At 45.1% G+C, this 23,624-nt stretch overlaps 2 protein-coding genes across 2 annotated transcripts in view; one reads left to right on the top strand and one right to left on the bottom strand.

Moving 5' to 3' along the window:
- TSGA10 (testis specific 10) overlaps positions 1-23,624 on the bottom strand; it is an 80,334-nt gene that overhangs the window by 41,937 nt on the left and 14,773 nt on the right. The window contains exons 4-7 of the mRNA XM_073590549.1: positions 23,349-23,499; positions 17,526-17,695; positions 4,465-4,611; positions 935-1,108 (exon numbers count right to left, since the gene is read on the bottom strand). Of these exons, the coding sequence (XP_073446650.1) occupies positions 935-1,108; positions 4,465-4,611; positions 17,526-17,695; positions 23,349-23,499 (642 nt within the window). The remainder of the gene's footprint in view (positions 1-934; positions 1,109-4,464; positions 4,612-17,525; positions 17,696-23,348; positions 23,500-23,624) is intronic.
- The window catches only part of LIPT1 (lipoyltransferase 1), a 53,169-nt gene continuing 50,920 nt past the window's right edge, over positions 21,376-23,624 (top strand). The window contains exon 1 of the mRNA XM_073590544.1: positions 21,376-21,634. The gene's annotated coding sequence lies outside the window, so the exon portion shown is untranslated. The remainder of the gene's footprint in view (positions 21,635-23,624) is intronic.

The raw sequence follows: 23,624 nt of genomic DNA, 5'->3' as shown, positions 1-23,624 counted from the left end.
TGACTAGGTTTTCATTGTCCTTCATGAATATCCGTATATGCTATATAGGTTGTTGGCTTATACAAGTACGGTATGTTAAATTGATTTAATATAATAAAAACTCCTTATTGGAGGTAGCTAAAGTGTTGAAATGCCACCTATCCCAAAGAAAACAGTGTTCTCGTTCCCACCTTAACAGAAGAAGGACATTGTCACAAGCATACCATGCAAACAAAAAACAGGACTGGATAACTCAGCTCTCGGGATTTTGGGTTATTTATAACAATTCAATGTGAAATAAGTGGCGAAATCCTGTTGATAATTGGGGAACCAAGCATGTGACAGGATCTGTCCATACATTTTGTTACTATGTTGACCTGATTAAGTAAATCATATAATGCGGGAAGGTTTGCTCTTCTGTTAGACTAAATAGTACAAACAAAAATATGCTGTTTGGCTAATAAGGGTATGTGCACACGCTGCGGTTTTGCTGCGGTTTTGGCCCTGCAGAACTGCAGCATTTCCGCAGACATGGTACTTTACCATGTTAACCTATGGGTTTTAAAAACCGCAGTGCTCACGCTGCGGTTTTTTACCTGCGGAAAAGCTGCGTTTTTTTTTCCGCAGCATGTCAATTGTTTCTGCGGATTCTGCTGCGGTTTGCCACTTATTCCATTGTCCAGGTGTCAAACCGCAGGGCAAAACCGCAGGCCAAACCGGAGCAAAACCGCAGGTCACTTTACCTGCGGTTTTACCTGCGGTTCCGCAGGAAAAAACCCGCAGGTAAATCTGCAGTGTGTGCACATACCCTAAGAGTTATGAAATAATACAATGGACTGATACTTATTAGTCTATTCGAGGGGTAGTTCTACCAGTATCTCTGGCCAGTGTGTATTGGATCGTGTGTGCCAATATAAAATGTAAGACATATGATTAGAAAAAGTTTTTTTTATACCTTTAGCCGTTCTCTCAAGCTGTCTCGCTCTGTAGTCATGCGACGTAAATCAGAAATGGCGCTGTCTCTTTCACTTTCAATGCGCTTTAAAATAGTTTGAGCTATTAAACTGGCTTTGGGGGTCTTTGGAGATCGCATCAGCTCTTTTCGAAGATGGGTTACTTCCTGTTGAGCCTAACAAGTATACAATATATACAATTGACTAATCAAAAAAATAAGAGATGGAAAAATAGTACTGTATGCATCAGCTGTACTATTATAGCCTGTAGTGTTTTAATGATATGGCATTAATTATAAAGAAGAAAGGGTGTAGTTAGGGGGGAAAATGGTATGGGCCAATAGCAACTCAAATGTTTCTATTGGTGCCTCAAAAGACAGACCAAGATGATATCTGGGTCTCACCATTCGAGATAGAAGTCCATACTAAAATTAAAAATATTTCTCATTTTTCTTTTTTTGCCTTCTTAACCCAGTATAACCTTATAATAAGTAAAAAATGAGTTAATTATGTTGTTAAACTAGAGACTACTGTAGCTATTGAAAAGACTGCAGTATTTGGTCACTTCTATGAAAACTGTGTCCCCCAGAACTGGGGGGCACCTAACTGATAAGGCCGACCTCACAGTTTGAGAAGTGCTTGAGAATACTACAGTATGTCTCATTGTTCAAAAAAATAAGTTACGGTACAAAGCTTTATCAGAAGTTGTATTTTGGGAAATTATTTTGGAACAATGAGCATCCAAATTTAACGAGGTTACAATGTTCATGGTTTTTTTTTCCTTGGTAATCCACTAATTATGTCAAAATGTGTGGAGGAGGTAGTTAAATATATTATTTATTTTGTATTAATATTTTTTAAGGTTTCTCTTGTGTTTCCAATTTACCGTAAGGTATGTTTTTGTTTGTTTTATTTAATTTTTATTTATTCTTTTGATTTTTTTTGACATTTCACTTTACACTATTTACATGCTGCTAAATCCAAATCCTTACTACATGCTAATAGCAATAATCTAGAATAGTTGCAACAAGATTGAGAACACATTATTTTCCTGTTTATTAATCACATGTGCAACAAATTATCAAATCTCTCTATATAAAAATGAATGTGTGTGTGTGTGTGTATATCACCAACCAATCACGAAGCATCTTTCATTTCACCAGAGCTGTTCAAAAGAAGCTGAGCTGTGATTGGTTGCTATGAGTAACAGTTTTCCTTGCAACCAATCACTAAGCATCTCTCATTTCACCAGAGCTGGTTAAAAGAAGCTGAGCTGAGATTGGTTGCTATGAGCAAGTTTTCCCACTTGACAACACCTCAGCAGACACTGACATGGTGGGAGAAATCTAGCATCCCCGGAAACACAAGCTCCCAGCCATTGTCTGCCCCACAGAAAGGAGTAGAGAGCACGAAAGAAATGAATCCCCCCTCCCGTGCCCATATACCCATCACACATCCTCCATCACATAGGCACATCTTCCCTCTTAAAGGGATCCCGGTATGGAAGTTAGGGCAAGTCCACTAAGCATTTTGGTTTTGACCCCAGGCCTCTCTTAAAAGGATCCCCGGTATGGAACTTAGCGCAATTCCACTCAGCTCTGTGGTTCTGACCCCAGGGTCTCTTAAAGGGATCATTGGTATGGAAGTTAGGGCAAATCCACTCTGCGCTTTGGTACTGACCCCAGGCCTCTCTTAAAGGGATCCCTGGTATGGAAGTCAGGGCAATTGCCTTCAAATGCTCTGGTACTGACCCCAGGCTCTCTTAAAGGGATCTCCTGTATGGAAGTTAGGGCAAATCCCTCAGTGCTCTGATTCAGACCCCAGGGTTCTATTAAAGGGATTATTAGTATGCAAGCCAGGGCAAATCCACTCAGTGCTCTGGTTCTGATCCGAGGCTCTCTTAAAGGGATCACCGGTATGGAAGATAAGGCAAATCCATTCAGCGCTCTGTGTTATGAATGGGTCACCGAGGAGGAAAAACAAAAAGCTAAGTCCCAGAAAACCAGAGAGGTTGGTAACTATGCAGATTGCAGATCCCTGATCTTAACCACACAACTAACAGTAACAGTGGAGCATTCCTACGATGTTCCTAGATGCCTCGTCACCGCCGGAGGACTACATAAACCTAAAGCAAGAAAAGGGAAAACTAACTGCCCCAGAGCAGACCCCAAAGGAATAGACAGCCCCCACACATGTATTGACGGTGAAGCAAGATGAAAACACAAACACAGGCAGGAAAATAGGCTGAGCAAACGATGGGGCCCGACTAACTAGAAAGGACAGGAAAGGAAAGCCACTGTCTGCAATCTGCCAAAAAACCCTACCAAAATAATGTTCAACACGTCTGATAGCAAAATTAACCCTGAAGTCACTAGACTTCTCCCACTATATCAGCACTCTGAAATATTCTGAAACAGAGCAAAAAGAGGCCAATCTCATAAGGGACAAAAAGGCAAATTGGCAAATACAGATAAATAGGAGTGGAAGTTCAGCATAGCCCCAGCAGGGGCAAGCTGACCACACAAGAAACTGAATTGACCAACAAGAGCTAGTGTGAACATTAGCAAAAAAACAAACTTAACTTGAGAAGACTGGAAGAGAGCTGAAGTCCAAGACATGAGAAGCAGACTGAATCACCAGCACCAGGATAGGGCGTCGGCTGTCTTATATCCAGTCTGATACTCCAGAGATCCAATCGTTATCCTCCTCATCAGGTGGCAGATCACTACCACTTGAACCAACCTCACTACCTCCTGTCACCACCAGAGGGAGAACGGAAGGAGAACTCTCAACTGGTGGAGCAGAAAATGAGCTCATAACAGCTCTGGTTCTGACCCAAGGCCCCTCTTAAAGGGATCCCCGGTATGGAAGTGAGGGCAAATCCACTCTGTGCTTTGGTACTGACCCCAGGCCTCTCTTAAATGGATCTCCGGTATGGAAGTTAGGGTAAATCCCTCAGCACTCTGATTCTCACCCCAGGCTTCTATTAAAGGGATCATTCGTATGGAAGTCAGGGCAAATCCACTCAGCGCTCTGGTTCTGATGCCAGGCCTCTCTTAAAGGGATACCCGGTATGGAAGTTAGGACCGTTCCACTCAGCGCTCGGCATCGTCAGCCACATCGTCCCGCCAGCCAGAGCCACTGGACTACTACCCCTAATATCCCACATCATCCCGTCAGCCAGAGCTACCGGACTACTACCCCTAATATCCCACATCGTCCCGTCAGCCAGAGCCACCGGACTACTACCCCTAATATCCCACATCATCCCGTCAGCCAGAGCCACCAGACTACTACCCCTAATATCCCACATCATCCCGTCAGAGCCACCGGACTACTATCCCTAATATTCCACATCATTCCATCAGAGCCACCGGACAACTACCACTAATATCCCACATCATTCTGTCAGCCAGAGCCACCGGACAACTACCAATAATATCCCACATCATCCCGTAACAACCGCTGGACTATTACCCCTAATATCCCACATCATCCCGTCAGCCAGAGCCACCGGACATAAAATATTTACCTTCTCGTATAGCAAGTTTGTTTTGTCCCGTTCTGACGTTAAAACTTTGACGTTGGCCTGGATTTCTGCCATGTGACGCTCGTACTTTGTGAGCATGTTCTGGAGCTCATCACGATCTCGAACAATCTTCTTGATTTCAGAGTCGAGCTGCGTAGAGATTTATCAAATGGGCATATTGTCAAAAATATCAATAAGTTTTCATAAAGAAAACAGCATGCCGCTACTTATGCAGCTTTCAAATATATTGGAAGCTAGCTGAAGAACCCGGCGCTGCCCGGGCATAGTAACTAACTATGGCTAGTTATAACAAATTATAATGATCATATATATATATATATATAAAGCTGAGTGTATAGCCTCAACCACTCCGCATAGCCACATTCACTTTAATATCCCACATCATCCCATCAGCCAGAGCTACCGGACTACTACCCCTAATATCCCACATCGTCCCTTCAGCCAGAGCCACCGGACAACTACCACTAATATCCCACATCATCCCGTCACAGCCACCGGACTACTACCCCTAATATCCCACATCGTCCCATCAGCCAGAGCCACCGGACTACTACCCCTAATATCCCACATCGTCCCTTCAGCCAGAGCCACCGGACAACTACCACTAATATCCCACATCATCCCGTCACAGCCACCGGACTACTACCCCTAATATCCCACATCACCTCATCAGCCAGAGCCACCGGACTACTACCTCTAATATCCCACATCATCCCATCAGCCAGAGCCACCGGATTACTACCCCTAATATCCCACATCATCTCATCAGCCATACTACCCCTAATATCCCACATCATACCGTCAGCCAGAGCCACCGGACTACTCCCCCTAATATCCCACATCATCCTGTTAGCCTGGGGTCAGAACCTAGCACTGAGTGGAACGGTCCTAACTTCCATACCGGGGATCCTTTTAAGAGAGGCCTGGCGTCAGAACCAGAGCGCTGAGTGGATTTGCCCTGCCTTCCATACCGAAGATCCCTTTAAGAGAGGCCTGGGGTCAGTATCAAAGCACAGAGTGGATTTGCCCTCACTTCCATACCAATGATCCCTTTAAGAGACCCTGGGGTCAGAACCACAGAGCTGAGTGGAATTGCGCTAAGCTCCATACCGGTGATCCCTTTAAGGCTGTGTGCACACGCTGCGGATTCCGCTGCGTTTCCGCAGCGGTTTTGGCCGCTGCGGACACGCAGCAGTTTTAGCTGCGGTGTACGGTACCATTCATTTGAATGGGAAAACAAAAAACGCTGTGCCGACGCTGCGGAAAAAAACGCGCGGATTTGCTGCGGTTTTGAATCCGCAGAAAGAATTGCATGTCAATTCTTTCTGCGGAAACCGCTGCGGGTTCCTATCTCCACCATTGTGGAGATAGTGAATCCGCAGGACCAAACCGCAGGCAAAACCGCAGATAATCCGCAGGTCTTTGGACCTGCGGATTATCTGCGGTTTTTGCAAAATCCGTGCGGATTAATCCGCAGCGGAATCCGCAGCGTGTGCACACAGCCTAAGAGAGCCTGGGATCAGAACCAGAGCGCTGAGTGGATTTTCCCTGACTTGCATACCAATGATCCCTTTAATAGAACCCTGGGATCAGAATTAGAGAACTGAGGGATTTGCCCTAACTTCCATACAGGAGATCCCTTTAAGAGAGTCTGGGGTCAGTACCAGAGCATTTGAAGGCAATTGCCCTGACTTCCATACCGGGGATCCCTTTAAGAGAGGCCTGGGGTCAATACCAAAGCGCAGAGTGGATTTGTCCTAACTTCCATACCAATGATCCCTTTAAGAGACCCTGGGGTGAGAACCACAGAGCTGAGTGGAACTGCGCTAAGTTACATACCGGGGATCCCTTTAAGAGAGGCCTGGGGTCAAAACCAAAACGCTTAGTGGAATTGCCCTAACTTCCATACCGGGATCCCTTTAAGAGAGGCCTGGGGTCAAAACCAAAGCGCTGGATGGATTTGCTCTGACTTCCATACCAATGATCCCTTTAAGAGGGAAGATGTGCCTATGTGATGGAGGATGTGTGATGGGTATATGGGCAACGGGAGGGGGGATTCATTTCTGTCGTGCTCTCTGCTCCTTTCTGTGGGGCAGACAATGGCTGGGAGCTTATGTTTCCAGGGATGCTAGTTTTCTCCCACCATGTCAGTGTCTGCTGAGGTGTTGTCAAGTGGGAAAATGTGCTCATAGCAACCAATCTCAGTTCAGCTTCTTTTAACCAGCTCTGGTGAAATGAGAGATGCTTAGTGATTGGTTGCAAGGAAAACTGTTGCTCATAGCAACCAATCACAGCTCAGCTTCTTTTGAACAGCTCTGGTGAAATGAAAGATGCTTCGTGATTGGTTGGTGATACACACACATACACATTCATTTTTATATATAAAGATATTTGGCTTAGATCTGTTCATAACTGAATTCCAAGCTCAATTACTTATAAAAAAAAAAATTGTAATTTGCCGTGACAGTCTCTGATTATGTCACTTGGTCTATTTGTTCATGCTTTTTTCCAATGAAATCAAGTGTCACATTTGAATACATCTCTTAGTATACAACTATTTTACTGGAAATGAAGTTCAGAAATTACACTAGGTTTAAACGCCACCATGACCAACAGCAATTATAATTTGCTGATGGATGGGGTCAAACCGCTGGGACTGCCACAGATTCTGAAGGTCTAAAATGCTCTGTTAGAATGGAGAAGTAGCCGAAGGTAGGGGACAGTTGGGTTACCCCCTTTAATTGGGTGGTCCAAAACTAAAAAAAACAGAGCAATTATTAGAGAGTGTAGAGAGGCAACGATAGAGACTTTTTAACAACAGTATAATGGAAAAGTAATGAGATTATAGAAAATTGACAGACATCTAGAATTAAAAAAGACCGCATGGCTTAATGGATAAGGGGTCTGACTTCGGATCAGAAGAGTGAGGGTTCAAGTCCCTTCGTGGTTGTGGCATTCTCTTTCTCAGGATATCAGGACTCTTCAGACCTACAGATGACTACCCATTCCTGCTAATACATGTGGGGACAAATGACACAGCAAGAAACGACCTGGAAACCATCTGCACTGACTTTGAACTTCGGAAAGAAAGTGAAAGAACGGGGAGCGCAGGTGGTCTTCTCTTCCATCCTCCCAGTGGATGGCCATGGAACAAGGAGGTGGAGTAAGATTCTGCAGGTGAAAAACTGGCTACGTCGATGGTGCTGTCAGCAAGGATTTGGATGTCTGGATCACGGAGTGAATTACCTATACGATGGACTACTTGCTAGATATGGCGTGCACCTTACGAAGACTGGAAAACATGTATTTGGAAGTCGCCTTGCTACACTCATCAGGAGAGCTTTAAACTAGAACAATGTGGGAAGGGAAGCAAAAGGCCAGAAAAAGCCATACACCTGACAAATGCTATTGAGAACTCTGCCATTAGAAGTGGGAGGAAAGAACAAAGACAAAAAAATAAAAATATTGGAGAAAGAGAAACCAATCACAAACTAAAATGTTTCAATACTAATGCACAAAGCATGGGCAAATTGTGATGTCACGGGTGACTGGATACTCCACCTCCAGCAGGGCGAATTTCTATGACACCCGTGACCCTGGATACACCGACCCAAGCAGGGAGAATTTAAACAATGAAACGTGCAGCCGGATACACCACCTCCAGCAGGCGAATTTCAATAGTTACACGTGTATCTGGATACACCGCCTCCCGCAAGGCGAATTTACAGAGATAAGGGAAACACCAGGGAAACCGATACAATGGAGGGCCATGCAATAGGGAACGGGGACGTGGAGACCTCCTATACTCCCCTGAGTCAGTGTCTCCACTCCTGACGGTCCCTAGGCAGGTTCCGCACCTGGTGACGAGCAGGATACCTAAAAACCCTAGCTCGCCCTGCACCTATCCCTTTCTAATGAATTGGACGGTGCAGAAACTAATCCCACCACTGCACTAAAACACACATAAGGAAAGTTACAAACAGGGAAAAACCACTTAGCTTTGCTCTGTTGCTATTGCTCCCAGCAACAGAGTCCAGCACCTGAGTGCAGCTTTCCTCCTGAATAGCTGCTACTTCACCAAAGCTCTGTCAGAGCTGCAATGAACTCCTCACTGTTGCTCCTTCCACACCAGGACTCTGACTGAGCTGCAAGGAACTCCTCTCTAGCTCCTTCCTCCACCAAGGATGGTTGGAAATGACCAATATCACCAACAGTGAGTGAGACCACCTGACTCTCCTTTATAGGCAAGAGCCAGAGCCATCACACCTGCTAGTGATTCCTGTGTAATAATACTAGCCACCACCGGGAGGAAAACTAGAACTAAAGACACCACTGTGTAATGACCCTAATGGCCACCGGAGACAAAACTAACTTTAAGCAAACAGCTTAAAGGAAAAAAAAAGTTACATTTGCTTTTATCTGTCACAATCCATCATGGATCGTGACACAACAAACAATTGGAATTACTAACGCAGGAAAAGAAATATGATGTCATTGGAATCACTGAAACTTGGTGCGACAAAACACATGATTGGAATACAAGGCTAGAAGGATACAACTTATTTGCAAGAAACAGACTTGATAAACGAGTAGGAGGTGTCGCATTGTATGTTAGAAATACGTATATCTGCACAGAGATTGAAGCTTCAGAGTCTGGGAGTTCTGTGGAAACTGTTTGGGTAATACAAGGACAGAACAATGGAAAGGACACCATTGTAGGCATTTACTACAGACTGCCTGTTCAAGCTGAAGATATGGATGAACTCTTTATGCATCAAATGGCTAAGTTCTCAAAAAAATATGACATATTTGTCATGGGAGATTTCAACTATCCAGACATTTGTTGGGAATCTCTCTCAGGCAAAACTAACAGGTCAAGAAATTCTTATCCTTTCTTGCTGACAACTTTATCTTCCAAAAGGTAGGGAAGAATACAAGGGAACTGCTACCTTGGATCTAATCCTTATAAACAGGGAGGAAATGGTTGAGGAGGTAAAAGTGGCTGGGATCCTAGGAGGTAGCGACCATGCTATTTTAGAATTTTGGATAACTAGAGGAGGAAGACCTGTGAAGACTGAGACGTCAAGGTTAGATTTCAGAAAGGCAGATTTTAAGGGATTCAGAAAGAGAATTGGAGGGATCCAATGGCTGGATATCCTTAAGGACAAACATTTCCAAGAAGGATGGGAAATTTTGAAAAATGAAATTCTCAAAGCACAATTGCTAACAATTCCGAAAAGAGGGAAGAATAGGAAGCATTTAAGGAAACCAGGATGGATGAACACAGAATTTAAGCACATGCTAAAAAGGAAGAAAGAAATGTTAATAAAATGGAAAGAGGGAGGCATATCTTTTTTTTTTTAATTTGTTTATTAAACCATAGACAGGGTTAACAATATACAAACTGACAAATGATGAGAAATACCATATTAAGCATATATATTTCAATCATTGATTTCAAACAGTGTATGTATACCGGTTGCTTATAGAATAAAACATAATGTCAATTACCTAACACTAGTCTGCATGGTATTATTCAAACAATAAAGCCTGTCAAACCTCTAAACCATTACTATAACTACCAAACAACAACTACTTGCAGCCTGTGTCCACATAATTAGCTCTTTATCATGCGACGTCTCCATCCTACAAAGTGAGATGAGAGGAATTCCACCCCCCATATCTTCTCAAATTTACCCGGGCACCCTCTGTTTTGGTACAGCGTACTACGCTCGTATGGTATAATCGAGTTTACCAATTCAATCCAGGCCCTAAGGGAGGGATCCAAACCCCCCCATCCACCGCAATGCCAGTACCTTCCATGCCATGAACAACGTCTCCCGCAAGAAAATCCCCGTATAGTGTCCCCACGTCTCGTCGTCCCACACCCCAAACAAACAAACTAATGGCTCAAGGGAAACAGGAATTTGTACCAGGGAAGTTAATAATGATGTCACCTCTTTCCAATAATGTGCTATAATTGGACACTGCCAGATCATGTGAATAAAATCTGCATCTAATGTATGACATCTCAAACATTCCAAAGACTGGAATCGGTCCATCTTAAAAAGTCAAGTCGGAGTCAAATATGATTGGTTTATAATGTATAGTTGTACCATCTTGTTGTTAATAGACGGAGACACCTTAGTTGGTGACTCCAGGATTTCCTCCCACTCCTCTCCCTGTGTATCAGGGATGAGCCTTTCCCATTTCCCTCTAACCGAGCATATGGCGGATTCCGCCCCTACTGACAGCATGTACGTATACAGAGAGGAGACGAGACCCTGGGGACCCTGTGATTTAAGAATACCTATCAAGGGTAGAGACGAGATAGCATTATTCCCACCCACATATCTCTTGTGTGATTGAAAGGCTGATCTTAGTTGTAAATATTGGAAGAATTTCAACCTCGGGACATCACATTTAGCTTGTAATTGTTCAAAAGATAATAGTGTACCGCGGTCACATAGATCCCCTATCATAGAAACATTGCACCGAGACCAGAATTCGGCAGACGGGTGGACAAGTAGTGCCGGAAAATAACTATTATTCCATAAGGGCATCTCAGCTATAATATCGCTAAATCCAACCATCCTCTTAATCTGTCCCCACACTAATCTTGCCAGACGAAGCATGGGTAACAGACGTGGGACATTTACCCTCTCCAACTCCAAAAAACCCAATGGGCAATCAGCACGTGCGGCATGAAGCAAATGACCTTCAGAGTTAGGAAGATGATTACCGGGCATCCATTTATTTATAGCTCTGGCCTGTTCAGCCAGATAGTATAGAAAAAAATCCGGTAGTGCTCCCCCCCCCCCCCCTTTCTTTGGCCTTTGTAGGGTGGACAGCTTGAGTTTTGGCCTGGTTCTCCCCCATATAAGAGATGTAATCTGGGAGTTCAAATTGGTAAAGAAAGACTTAGGCACCACCACAGCACTATGTTGGAGAAAGCTGAGCTTAGGGAGTAGTATCATTTTAATTAAGTTAATGCGTCCGGCTACAGACAGCGGGAGTTTGCTCCAGATCGCAAATTTGACTTTAACCATCTCCAGCAATGGATATATATTAAGTTGCAGATCAAACGTGCTGCATTGAGAAATATGAACACCCAGATATTTAAAGTGTGGTACAATAGGCAGCAAGGAGAGAGTCTCAAGACGTGACATCGGGGTATGGGAAAGAGGCATCAGAGCAGACTTCTCCCAATTTATATACAGGCCAGAATATTTACTGAATTTGTTTATAGTGGCTATCACCCCTGTCAGTGTCTCCTCCGCCCTATCCATAAATATTACCATGCCATCAGCATATAGGCCTATGGTATCCACCCGATCTGCTATCTCTATGCCCATAATATTAGGGGAAGTTCTCATGTGAATTGCCAGTACCTCTATTGCAAGAGCAAAGAGGGCCGGGGAAAGGGGACACCCCTGACGAGTCCCCCTGTGTAGAGAAAAGGACTCAGATATGGAACCATTTACAATGACACTGGCTTTAGGTTTCATATATAATGTATTAACCCATTTTAGGAACCCATCCCCAAATCCATATTTCTGCAAGCATGCATGGAGAATGGGCCACTCAAGGGAATCGAAGGCCTTGGCTGCATCTAACGATGCCAATGCCCACTTATTGTCTGGCATCAGGGAGCTATATTGGACCACCGATTGGACCCGTCTAATATTAATAGAGGTGCTTTTACCAGGCATAAAGCCAGTCTGGTCAGGGTGTATGTTCCAAAATGATTGAGTTTAGCCTGGTAGCCAAGATTTTCGTAAAAATTTTATAATCCACATTTACTAAAGATATGGGACGATAAGATCCACAATCTAAAGGGTCCTTCCCCTCCTTCTTAAGCACTATTATATTAGCTTCATAAAAGGACTCCGGCATGACCCCCCCCCAAATCCGCCGGAACACCGACAACAAAAGTGGCGCCAAATTCTCCAGGTATTTCCTGTACAGCTCGATAGGAAACCCATCCGGCCCAGGGGCCTTCCCAGAGGCTAAATCCTTAATAACATCTTCTATCTCTTCCAAAGTGAATTTCTTCGGTTGAGGATACTAGTGTACCGTCTAAGCTGCGGATCTGTAATATTATGTTGGTTGTATTGTGCTGACACACCAAATAAGCCAGAAATTTACTGGACTGGTTCCCTAGTTCAAAGTAGGACTGGCGAGTAAAGAATAGTTTACGTTTGGATTTAGAGTCTATGTGTTGAGTATATAATCTTTGGGCAGTCAACCACTCCACTCTGTTACCACTAGTTTGATCAGATATGTAAGCGGCCTCTGAATCTTTCAAACGATTCGACATCTCGTCATCCTCCCCCCGACGTCACCCGTTTGATGTAGGAAATCGTAGAAGATAAGCAACCACTCAAGTACGCCTTAAGGGTGTCCCAAAATAAGTTAACTTTCCGGGGTTCGGGGTGGGAAGAGATGAAGCTGTGTAATTGGTCAACTGTTCTGTCAGGTGACTTTACCAACTTCAACCAGAAAGGATTTAATTTCCATACCATTCTACCACTTGGTGGGCCATATTTAAGTTTAAGAATGATCAGACTATGATCTGAAATCCCTCTACTACCATGCTCAATGTTATCTACCCACATTGCCAGACCGCTAGATCCAAAAATGTAATCTATGCGAGATAAGGAACGCTTAGTGGATGAATGGCAAGTATATTCCCTTATCTCGGTGGCGCGTTCTCCATAGGTCTAGCCATCCACTACCTTCCATAAACTGTGACAATTGGGATGTAGCTGTCGCCGGGGTCCCACTCTGTATCCCATCATCCAGTCTCAACCTATTAAGGCGACTATTCATAACCAAATTAAAGTCCCCCATACAAATGACATCTGCGTCTGGATAATTCAGAGTAAAACTCAATGCCTTCTGGAAAATTGACGTACCAGCTGGAGCGGGATTATAAACACATAAAATAACATATTTCCTAGAGTTGATCAGTGCATACACAAATATGAAACGCCCCTCAGAGTCTCTCCGGGCCTCCCCAACCTCCCATCTAATGTCCTTGTGTATCAGTAGTGAGACTTCCCTGGAATAGCCGGTATGCAATGCGTGTATAGACCACTGAACCCATGGTTTTTGTACGCTCCGAACTGTATCTCTGGTCAGGTGTGTCTTGACCAGAGCCACAATGTGAGGGTGATAGTGCCTGACTTGTGAGAATACGTTAATCTTTTTCCGGGGGATTTTGACACACCTCACATTCCATGTCATGCAAATTAATTCAGAACCCATCTCCACTTATCTGAGAATGTTGCGCATTGATGCCCGGGCAGAATTCAGGGACACCACATAAATAGCAGGACTTCCATTGGCTGCAACTTTTACCTAAGTAACACTTAAAGCTAAAACTAAAGCTTTTGAAAAAAAGAAAAAGAAAACAGAACATAAATCTAACGACATAGGAGCAAGGTCCCACGCCCCTATTGAAAAGTAAACAAGGGGATACCATCACTGAACGCAGTGTCCGGTATTGTAGTTATCTGGACGCTCGCCAGGAGAGCTCCAATTAAGCCTGTAATTAAAGGATCCAGATGAAAGTAGGCACATTAGGATTCCTTCGCAGGAGATCCTCTATGGGACCACAGCCACTCGGTAGCCTCCACTGGATCCGTAAAAAACACAGAGGAACCCCCGTGGACAATCCGAAGTCGAACCGGATAAATCATCGAATATACAATGTTCCTTTCCCTGAGCCGCTTCTTGATGTTGATGAATTGTGCACGCTGCTTCTGAAGTTCCATGGAGAAATCTGGGAAGATTGAGATCACAGCATTGTTGAACTTGATGGGACTCTTTTGTCATGCAAGGCGTAGAATGGTGTCTCTGTCTTTACAGTTGAGGAGACGTGCCAGGAAGGGTCTAGGTGGGCCCCCCGGAGGTAGAGGCTTTGTGGGAACACTGTGGGCTCTCTCAACAGCGAACACCGAGGAGAATTCGTCTCCCAGAGAGGCCTTAAGCCAGCCCTCCAGGAATTGCTCAGGGTGCTGACCTTCAGAGCGTTCTGGCAGACCGATGACACGGATGTTATTCCGACGAATTCTGTTCTCTAGGTCGTCTGCCTTCTGCTTCCGGGCGTTCATAGAGCCCACTACCTTGGTTAAACCTGGCCTCCATAGGCGTAATAGTATCCTCCACCTGGGACACTTGTCTCCACCTCTGTGATGCGTCCCCTCATGGCCTGCATATCGTGACGGAGTCTCCCCACCTCAGTGTAGACATCATTCTATTTTCTCCGTCAGAGATGTCCTAGTGAGGGAAATAGCCTGCATCAACTGTTCAGATGCCAGCTTAAGAGTCATTTCTTCCTGCTCAGTCTCCTCTCCGCCCCCTGAGCGACGATTTTTACGCTGAGGTTGTGAAGAGGTATTCCTCAGAGAACATGCACTCTCAGCAGGGTCAGGTCTGACAAATTCCTTTAATTTTTCTGCTGCCGTCAATTCTTTAGATCGATTCATGGTTAAGAACAGTGAGATACACCGGTGTAACTAGAAATGTACCGTCCAGGATTCCTTCCACTGCAGTTATATACACAGCAGGGACCAGGTTAACTATTTATGGCCCGGGAGCAGTATCCGTGCACACGGAAACACCGCATCACTGAGGCTTCTTATGGCAGGGGGGAGAGAAATCCACCCTCAGAGACAGCAGCAGTGAGAGGGAGAGCAAGTTTTCCCACAGTAGTGCCACCAACAGGCCAGCGATTCAGTTAAAAAGAGGGAGGGAGTAATGCAGGGCCCATCTTTCAGGGCGCTCACCGCATATCCCTCTGATTCTGCAGGATACAGGTCGCTGCCTGGTGATGTTGCAGCGCTGGAAGATGGCCGCCGCCTCATGTGGGCCCCGCCGTCCACCCCAGCTTTCCAGGCTTCATGCTCACCGGAGCCGTCCTACGCCTTCCCGCGGAGCTCCTGGGGGTTCCCGGTACCCAGAGACACCAAGCGCTGCCAGATATGCAGCGTTGGACAGGTGGTATTTGCAGGATAGATGCAGGATGGGCAGGAGCTCTTGCAGCGCGTCTGTACTCCTCCACTACATAGCCACGCCCCCAAAGAGGGAGGCATATCTAAAGAGGAATATAATGCTGTCTGCAGAACCTGCAAGGCACGAATCAGATTATCTAAAGCTGACAATGAATTGAGGCTTGCAAGAGAAGTCAAAAGCAATAATAAAGGATTTTGGGGATATGTCAAAAATAAAAGAAAAGTCAAAGATGCTATAGGATTTTTACAGGATGACAATGATGTTGAGATGGCCGAACTTTTAAATTCCTATTTTGCATCTGTTTTCTCTCAGAAAGGAAATGTAACATCAACTATTCTTCACTGTCCTATTAAGGGAATAGAAGAATCCAGGATATCTATAAACAGAAAGCTAGTGAGGAAACACTTAGCTAACCTAAATGAATTCAAGTCTCCAGGTCCAGATGAATTACACCCCAGAGTGCTGAAGGAGATAGCAGAAGAAATGTTTGAACCTCTCTACATAATCTTTGAAAATTCGTGGAGAACAGGAGAAGTCCCAGAAGACTGGAGAAGAGCAAATGTTGTTCCTATCTTCAAAAAGGGGAAGAAGGTGGACCCAGGCAACTATAAGCCGGTGAGTCTGACTTCTATACCAGGAAAGATCTTTGAACAAATTATTAAACAACATGTATGTCAGTACCTGGATAAGAATGAAGTGATTAAACAGAGTCAGCATGGGTTTGTAACTAATAAGTCATGTCAGACTAACTTAATTTCTTTCTATGACAGAATCACTGATTGGGTAGATCAGGGAAATGCTGTAGATATAGTATATCTTGACTCCAGCAAAGCATTTGACAAAGTATTTCACACAATCCTTATTGAAAAAATTACTAAGTATGGAATGGACAACACAACTGTTAGGTGGATTCATAACTGGCTTAGTGATTGGACCCAAAGAGTGGTCGTAAATGGCTGCACATCCAGTTGGAAGTGGGGTACCACAGGGCTCTGTCCTGGGCCCTGTATTGTTCAACATCTTTATCAACGATTTAGATGAAGGAATTGAGGGTAAACTGATTAAATTTGCTGATGACACAAAGCTAGGAGGGATAGCTAATACTAGAGAAGAAAGAGAGAGAGGATTCAAAAAGATGTAAATAAACTGGAGCAGTGGGCAGTAACTAACAGAATGGTTTTTAACAGGGAAAAATGAAAAGTACTACATCTGGGCCATAAAAATGAAAAAAGCACATACAGAATGGGAGGAATAGGGCTAAGCAACAGCACAGGTGAAAAAGACTTGGGTATACAAACAGATCACAGACTGAATATGAGTCAACAGTGTGATGCAGCAGCAAAAAAGGCAAATGCAATTCTAGGATGTATTAACAGAAACATACAGTCTAGATCACGTGAAGTCATTATTGCCCTCTACTCCTCTTTGGTCAGACCTCATCTGGAATACTGTGTCCAGTTTGGGGCGCCACATTTTAAAAAAGACATCAACAAACTGGAGCAAGTTTAGAAAAGAGCGACCAGAATGGTGACTGGTCTGCAAACCCTGTCTTATGAGGAAAGGTTGCAGGATTTGGGAATGTTTAGCTTGCAGAAGAGAAGACTGAGAGGAGACTTAATAGCTGTCTACAAATATCTCAAGGGCTGTCACATTGTAGAAGGATCATCTTTATTCTCATTTGCACAAGGAAAGACTAGAAGCAATGGGATGAAACTGAATGGGAGGAGACACAGATTAGATATTAGAAAAAACATTTTGACAGTAAGAGTGATCAATGAGTGGAACAGGCTGCCACAAGAGGTAGTGAGTTCTCCTTCAATGGAAGTCTTCAAACAGAGGCTGGACAGACATCTAGGATGGTTTAGCGAATCCTGCTTTGAGCAGGGGGTTGGACCAGATGGCCCAGGAGGTCCCTTTCAACTCTACGATTCTATGAAAATTAATGTTACTTTTGGACCACCCCTTTAAGAAAGCTTGTTCATATAGTGTCAGTTTTTGGATATGGCGTCACATTAGCAACTTACCTTGGATGGGCTACGCTTTGGACTACAGCTACGGCCTCGAAGCATCTTCCTTAGACGTTCTGTTTCTCTCTTGTAGTGATCCCTTTCTTCTTCCAAACTCTTTACGAACGAGTCCAGTTTAGAAGGAGATGTTGCTCTCCCCTTCTTATTTGGTAACACACCCTTCTTCTCTAGTGAATTAAAAGGAAATTCTAGTTTTAATTAAAACATCACAAAACCACAATGTTTCATGGTTAATTTCATATATAGTTAATTTTCGTTCGCTATTGAGCATGCCAACCACACATCAAGAAACATATTGTTAGAGAACATCATACAGGTAAGCCAAGAAACCGATATTAGAAAGTGAATGTGCGTTATGTGCTTTGCATCACAGTATCGTGCTTTTTTTTTGCGATAACAAAGACCGCAGACAGCTTTTCTTTTGTAAATGAAACATTAGAACCAGGCTCCATTATGAAAGCCGGCCGTGACATTGCTGAGAACAGAGCGCAGCAGGACGATTTATTACCAGAGGATTAACAGATTTACTATTTAGTCACTAACATAGGTGTCACTCCCGAAGGAATCAAGGCGTTGTAACAGTCCTTACGTATTTCACCATATACATTTTCATAATTGCCCAAGTGTGTACAAGAACAAAGAGGGAAGTCTCCCAGAGGAATTGCTGCTAGAAGCATATACTGCAACAGTGCCCAAAAGTCTCAACTAGACAGCACATTCTTATTAATACCAGTAAGACATTGGAATACATGTCCTATGCTGCACTTTAATTACTTTTATATTATCTGATGCAGAGGTTGACATAAACAGTTGGGGGCTTCTGTGGAAGACAGTGTATGGGCCTCTTGGTATCCAACATCTTATCATATAGCACCCCCTTATGTCTCTCTAAAGGTATGTGCACACAATGTCTCTGTCAGGTAGGCATGCATTGTAACCCACATGAAAAAATGCTTAATAAACGTTAAAAAGAACAAACATAATCACTGTAATCTAAAAACGTTCATGTATTCAGTCTTTTGACCTTCTCCACTTCTGAAAATCCATGAAGCAGGTACAAGAAGTAACCCAACTATGGTATAGGCAGCTTACCATTCAGAAGCCGCTCACTCAGGGGCGCAACGATCGAGACTGGGCCTGTGCGGGTGATGGGCATGCCGACGCCTGCGCAAGCTTCAACTGGATGTGTGACAATCAAAGGCCATCAGCTGACGTATGCATGTACGTGACTGGGGGTGCATGGCAGTGACGTCATGCGCTCCCATCGCTTGCACGCAGAAGAGGATGCCGAGGGGTGGGGAAATGAGGGAAAGTGAGTATAATTGATTATTTTTTTCTATGCATTAAAGAACAGTGGCAGAACGGTGGATATATACAAGGGTGAGGGATATATACCAAGATGGGGAACAGGATAAGGGACATATATACCAGAATAGAATATATATATATATATATATATATAAAATATAACGGGCTAAGTGCGACGCGCCTGCGCAATCTGGCTCCAGACAGAGTGACGCCACCCCCCCCAGGAGATCGCCGGCACACGCACTTTCCCAGGAGATCGCCGGCACACTCACCCCCCCAGGAGATCGCCAGCACAACACCTTACCGATTCGGTGTGGCCGCGGGGTCTGGGTTCTTGCTGTGATGATAGGAGAGGGTGGGTTTGCGGCGCCGGAAGCGGCGCATGTGCAGTCTGCACTTTCCGGCGCCATTTTGTGGAAGACACACTGTCTTCACACTGCAGTGTGTCTTCAAGAACATAGCGGCGGAAAGCGAGGACTGCGCAGGCGCCGAGTCCGGCACCACAACACGCCCACTCCAGACATGAATCGGCGCCTGCGCAGTCCACGCTTACCGCCGCCAATTTCTTGAAGACACACTGCAGTGTGTCTTCAAGAAAATGGCGGCGGTGAGCGCAGACTGCACAGGCACAGATTCCGGCGCTACAACACGCCCAGAACAGGACAGCGCTGGACACAGGGAAGAAAGTTGATTATAAATGGGTTTTTTTTGTTTTTTTTAATATGTGCAGTTTAATAGGGGTGAGGGGGACCATTCATATCAAGATTGGGGGGTGAGGGGACCATGTATACCATGAAAGGGTGGTGAGGGGACCATGCATACCAGGATGGGGGGTGAGGGGACCATGCATACCAGGATAGGGGGGTGAGAGGACCATGCATACCAGAATAGGGGGGTGAGAGGACCATGCATACCAGGATTGGGGGGTGAGAGGACCATGCATACCAGGATTGGGGGCTGAGAGGACCATGCATACCAGGATTGGGGGATGAGAGGACCATGCATACCAGGATTGGGGGATGAGAGGACCATGCATACCAGGATTGGGGGGGGGGGAGGGCACCATGCATACCAGGATTGGGGGGGGTGAGGGCACCATGCATACCAGGATTGGGGGGTGAGAGGACCATGCATACCAGGATTGGAGGGTGAGAGGACCATGCATACCAGGATTGGGGGGTGAGAGGACCATGCATACCAGGATTGGGGGGTGAGAGGACCATGCATACCAGGATAGGGGGGTGATGGGTCCATGCATACCAGGATTGGGGGTGAGAGGACCATGCATACCAGGATAGGTGGGTGAGGGGACCATGCATACCAGGATTGGGGGTGAGAGGACCATGCATACCAGGATTGGGTGGGTGAGGGCACCATGCATACCAGGATCGGGGGGGTGAGAGGACCATGCATACCAGGATTGGGGGGTGAGAGGATCATGCATACCAGGATAGGGGGGTGAGGGGACCATGCATACCAGGATAGGTTGATGAGGGGACCATGCATAACAGGATTGGGGGGTGAGGGGACCATGCATATCAGGATTGGGGGGTGAGGGGAACATGCATACCAGGATAAGGGGGTGAGGGGACCATGCATATTAGGATAGGGGGGTGAGGGAACCATTCATATCATGAAAGGGGGGTGAGGGGACCATGCATACCACGAAAGGGGAGTGAGGGGACCATGCATACCAGGAAAGGGGGGTGAGGGGCCTACATACCAGGATAAGGGAGTGAGGGGACCATGCATACCAGGATTGGGGGGTGAGAGGACCATGCATACCAGGATTGGGGGGTGAGAGGACCATGCATAACAGGATAGGGGGGTGAGAGGACCATGTATACCAGGATAGGTGGGTGAGGGGGACCATGCATACCAGGATTGGGGGGTGAGAGGACCATGCATACCAGGATTGGGGGGTGAGAGGACCATGCATACCAGGATTGGGGAGTGAGGGCACCATGCATACCACGATAGGGATGAGGGGGTGCCATGCATACCACGATAGGGATGAGGGGGTGCCATGCATACCAGGATTGGGGGGTGAGGGAACCATGAATACCAGTATATGCATAAGGGGGTACCATGCATACCAGGATTGGGGGGTGAGGGTACCATACATACCAGGATAGGGATGAGGGGTGCAGCACATACCAGGATGAGAGACCATATACCAATAAAAATTCCCACCACCCGGGTGTAGAACGGGTTCATAGCTAGTATATATATATATAGCAGGATGGGGGCAGAAAGAGGAACATATATACCAGGATGGGGATGTAAAATATATATATATATATATATATATATACACACAGGATATATATAGTAAGATGGCCTCTGGACAGGTCCTTGAGGTGAGTTAGTTTCATCGGGGTTGGTAGCCTCGGTGATGTAAGCCCGCGAAAGTAGGCTCCAGTACATATAGTGCTGAGAGAGTTAATAGGGCGTATCAGGGCCAGGTTTACGAACAGTCAAATAGATGGGTGGGACTGGCTGCTCAACATGCCAGGGGTTTGGTATGGCAGATAAAAAGGAGATGAGTTGTCTCATTCAGTATTTGGAGGTGTGCAGACCTCAAGTATTGCCTGTGTTTGCTAAGTGACTCAAGAGCTGAACACTAACCTGAGCTGACAAACCCGCACTACTGTATGGACTATTTACTTTCTGTTTTCACTCTGTGCTGGAAAAGCCTGTCTTTTTGCTTGGTTATGCTGAGTGGTTTATGATGTTTTAATAAACCAGCCTGGAAATTTAAGTGAAATGCTTCCTGTGCCTACCTCAACTGCAGCTGGGTGAGTAGAAACCCTTCAATACATACCAGGATGGGAGGGGCGGGGGGGCAGTACAATTCTTGAAATGGGGCCCATTGAACTCTAGTTACGCCACTGCACTCACTATGTTATATATAGAAGTTACAAAAAATAAACAACACTGACTGCAAACAGACAGAAACAACAGAAAAAATGCTTAGGAAAAAACACTGCAAATGTATTCTGGAAGTATCTTCTGCTTGAAAAATTTGACGGGCACAACTGCATCTTAAAGACGTTGTGTTCACATATTTTTAGTGTTAGGCATCGGATTTCTGTCGCTGCACAGCAAGAATCCCGAGCCTTACTTCCAGTGGTCTCCCATTCCTCTCCAGCCACAGAGGAGGTTGCTCAGCAAACTCATCGGTCCAGGCGCTCTGCCCAGACCAGCTCCGTGGGTTTGCTTGCTGCTGCCACCTCTGGCACATCTATGGCAATACATGCTGCTCAGCAGCGAGATTCTCCAGGGACTAATTCCCCATGTCAGGCCACTGAGCATGCCCGTGGAGTGATCTCCCATTGGAGATCTAAGGTCACGTGCTCAGGTCCTGTTCGTGTTCGGATTGGCCCATCCGAGAAGCCAGGAAGGTCCCGGACGCTCGCAGCTATTAAAGGTTCGCATGGCCCCTCAGCCATGCGCTAGGATAGACTGTATTTACAGACTATGTGGAGTGAGTGATGTATGCATGTCTCTGGTGAATGAACTCATTAAGAAACCCCTACCCTTGGTACGCATGTGTTGTGCAGCCTAGCCTGCTAGCGCCTAGGCTTAAGTGTAGGTAGGACAGAGGTTGAGTCAGGCATCACTCCTCACCAGGGACTCGGCACGCCTCAGTGCACGTGCTCCACTTCATAGCCAGCGTCTATAGCGGCGCTCGCGGCAGCGACGACGCGCGCTCAGTGGGCCTAGAGGGACTCTAACCCCGTGTCCTTGGGGGTAGAGTTCTGTGGCCGTACACTGTGCGCTCTTTTGGCCGGGCTCTGTGAGCTAAACAGGCTCCGGCATCTACGTTCAGCGGTTGTGCGACTCTGTGCATTAACAGAGTTCGCACCTGTTCACATTGGGTGACGTAACCCACGTGTGACGGTTTTTACGCCGCTCTATTCTTCCGCCATTAACTTAGCAGCAGTGTACCACCTCTGCACGGTGGACCCCGAGCTGCGAATGCACCTACTATTATTTTATAATTTGGTGCGTTCCGCCAGCCCTAACAGTGGGTATGCCTACCCCTCATATCATAATATCTATAAGTATAATTTATTAAATTATTTTATTTTAACTAATAGCATTTTTTTAATTAGCTACTTTACAACAAGAAATGGAGAAAGAAGGGATTTGTTTCTTTCACCTGTTATTCCAGCTTCCTTTTGGAAAAGAACACAGTACTTGTGTTTCCACTATACAAAAAAATTGAAAAACAATCTGTGGTGTTTTTGTGAATTTTCTTGATCGTCAAGCCTCAATGGGTCTTTAATATCTAAAACTCATAACTTTCTTTCCTTCATGAGATGTTTCAAAAGTCAAAACACTCACCCAATAATTGCAAAAACATAGAATACAATAGGTTCTTATTAATGATATATGCTTGTTTACTTTGATACCCCATCAATAAAATCCCTACCAAATTCCTAAAACTAAGTACTACTGTTGATCTGAGTACTGAAATAAAAAATGTCAGTGCAATGACAGAAATACCAGCTGTCTCAAGTTTTTCAAGCTTCTTGATAAGTCTGTTGTTGTCTTCTTGCAGTTGGTCTAAAAGGAGATTTACAGTTCTTGTCTCCTGCTTTTTCTCCTCCAGCTCCCATGTTGCTTTTTCTATTTTTTCTTTGGCAATGTTAGAATCCTAAAACGAAAAAAAAAAGCATTGTTATATTCTATATTTACCACAATGTAAAAACATATAGCCAGCTCACCATAAAGGAGTTCCTCTTAATGCAATAGTCGGTGTTCACCTTGTATTCTGCACGG

This window comes from Dendrobates tinctorius, unplaced genomic scaffold (assembly GCF_039654945.1).
Source record: "Dendrobates tinctorius isolate UK_male_01 unplaced genomic scaffold, ASM3965494v1 ptg000117l, whole genome shotgun sequence".
NCBI lineage: Eukaryota > Metazoa > Chordata > Amphibia > Anura > Dendrobatidae > Dendrobates > Dendrobates tinctorius.
The sequence above is the reverse complement of the archived record's forward strand: the minus strand, read 5'-3'. Positions and strand labels throughout refer to the sequence as shown.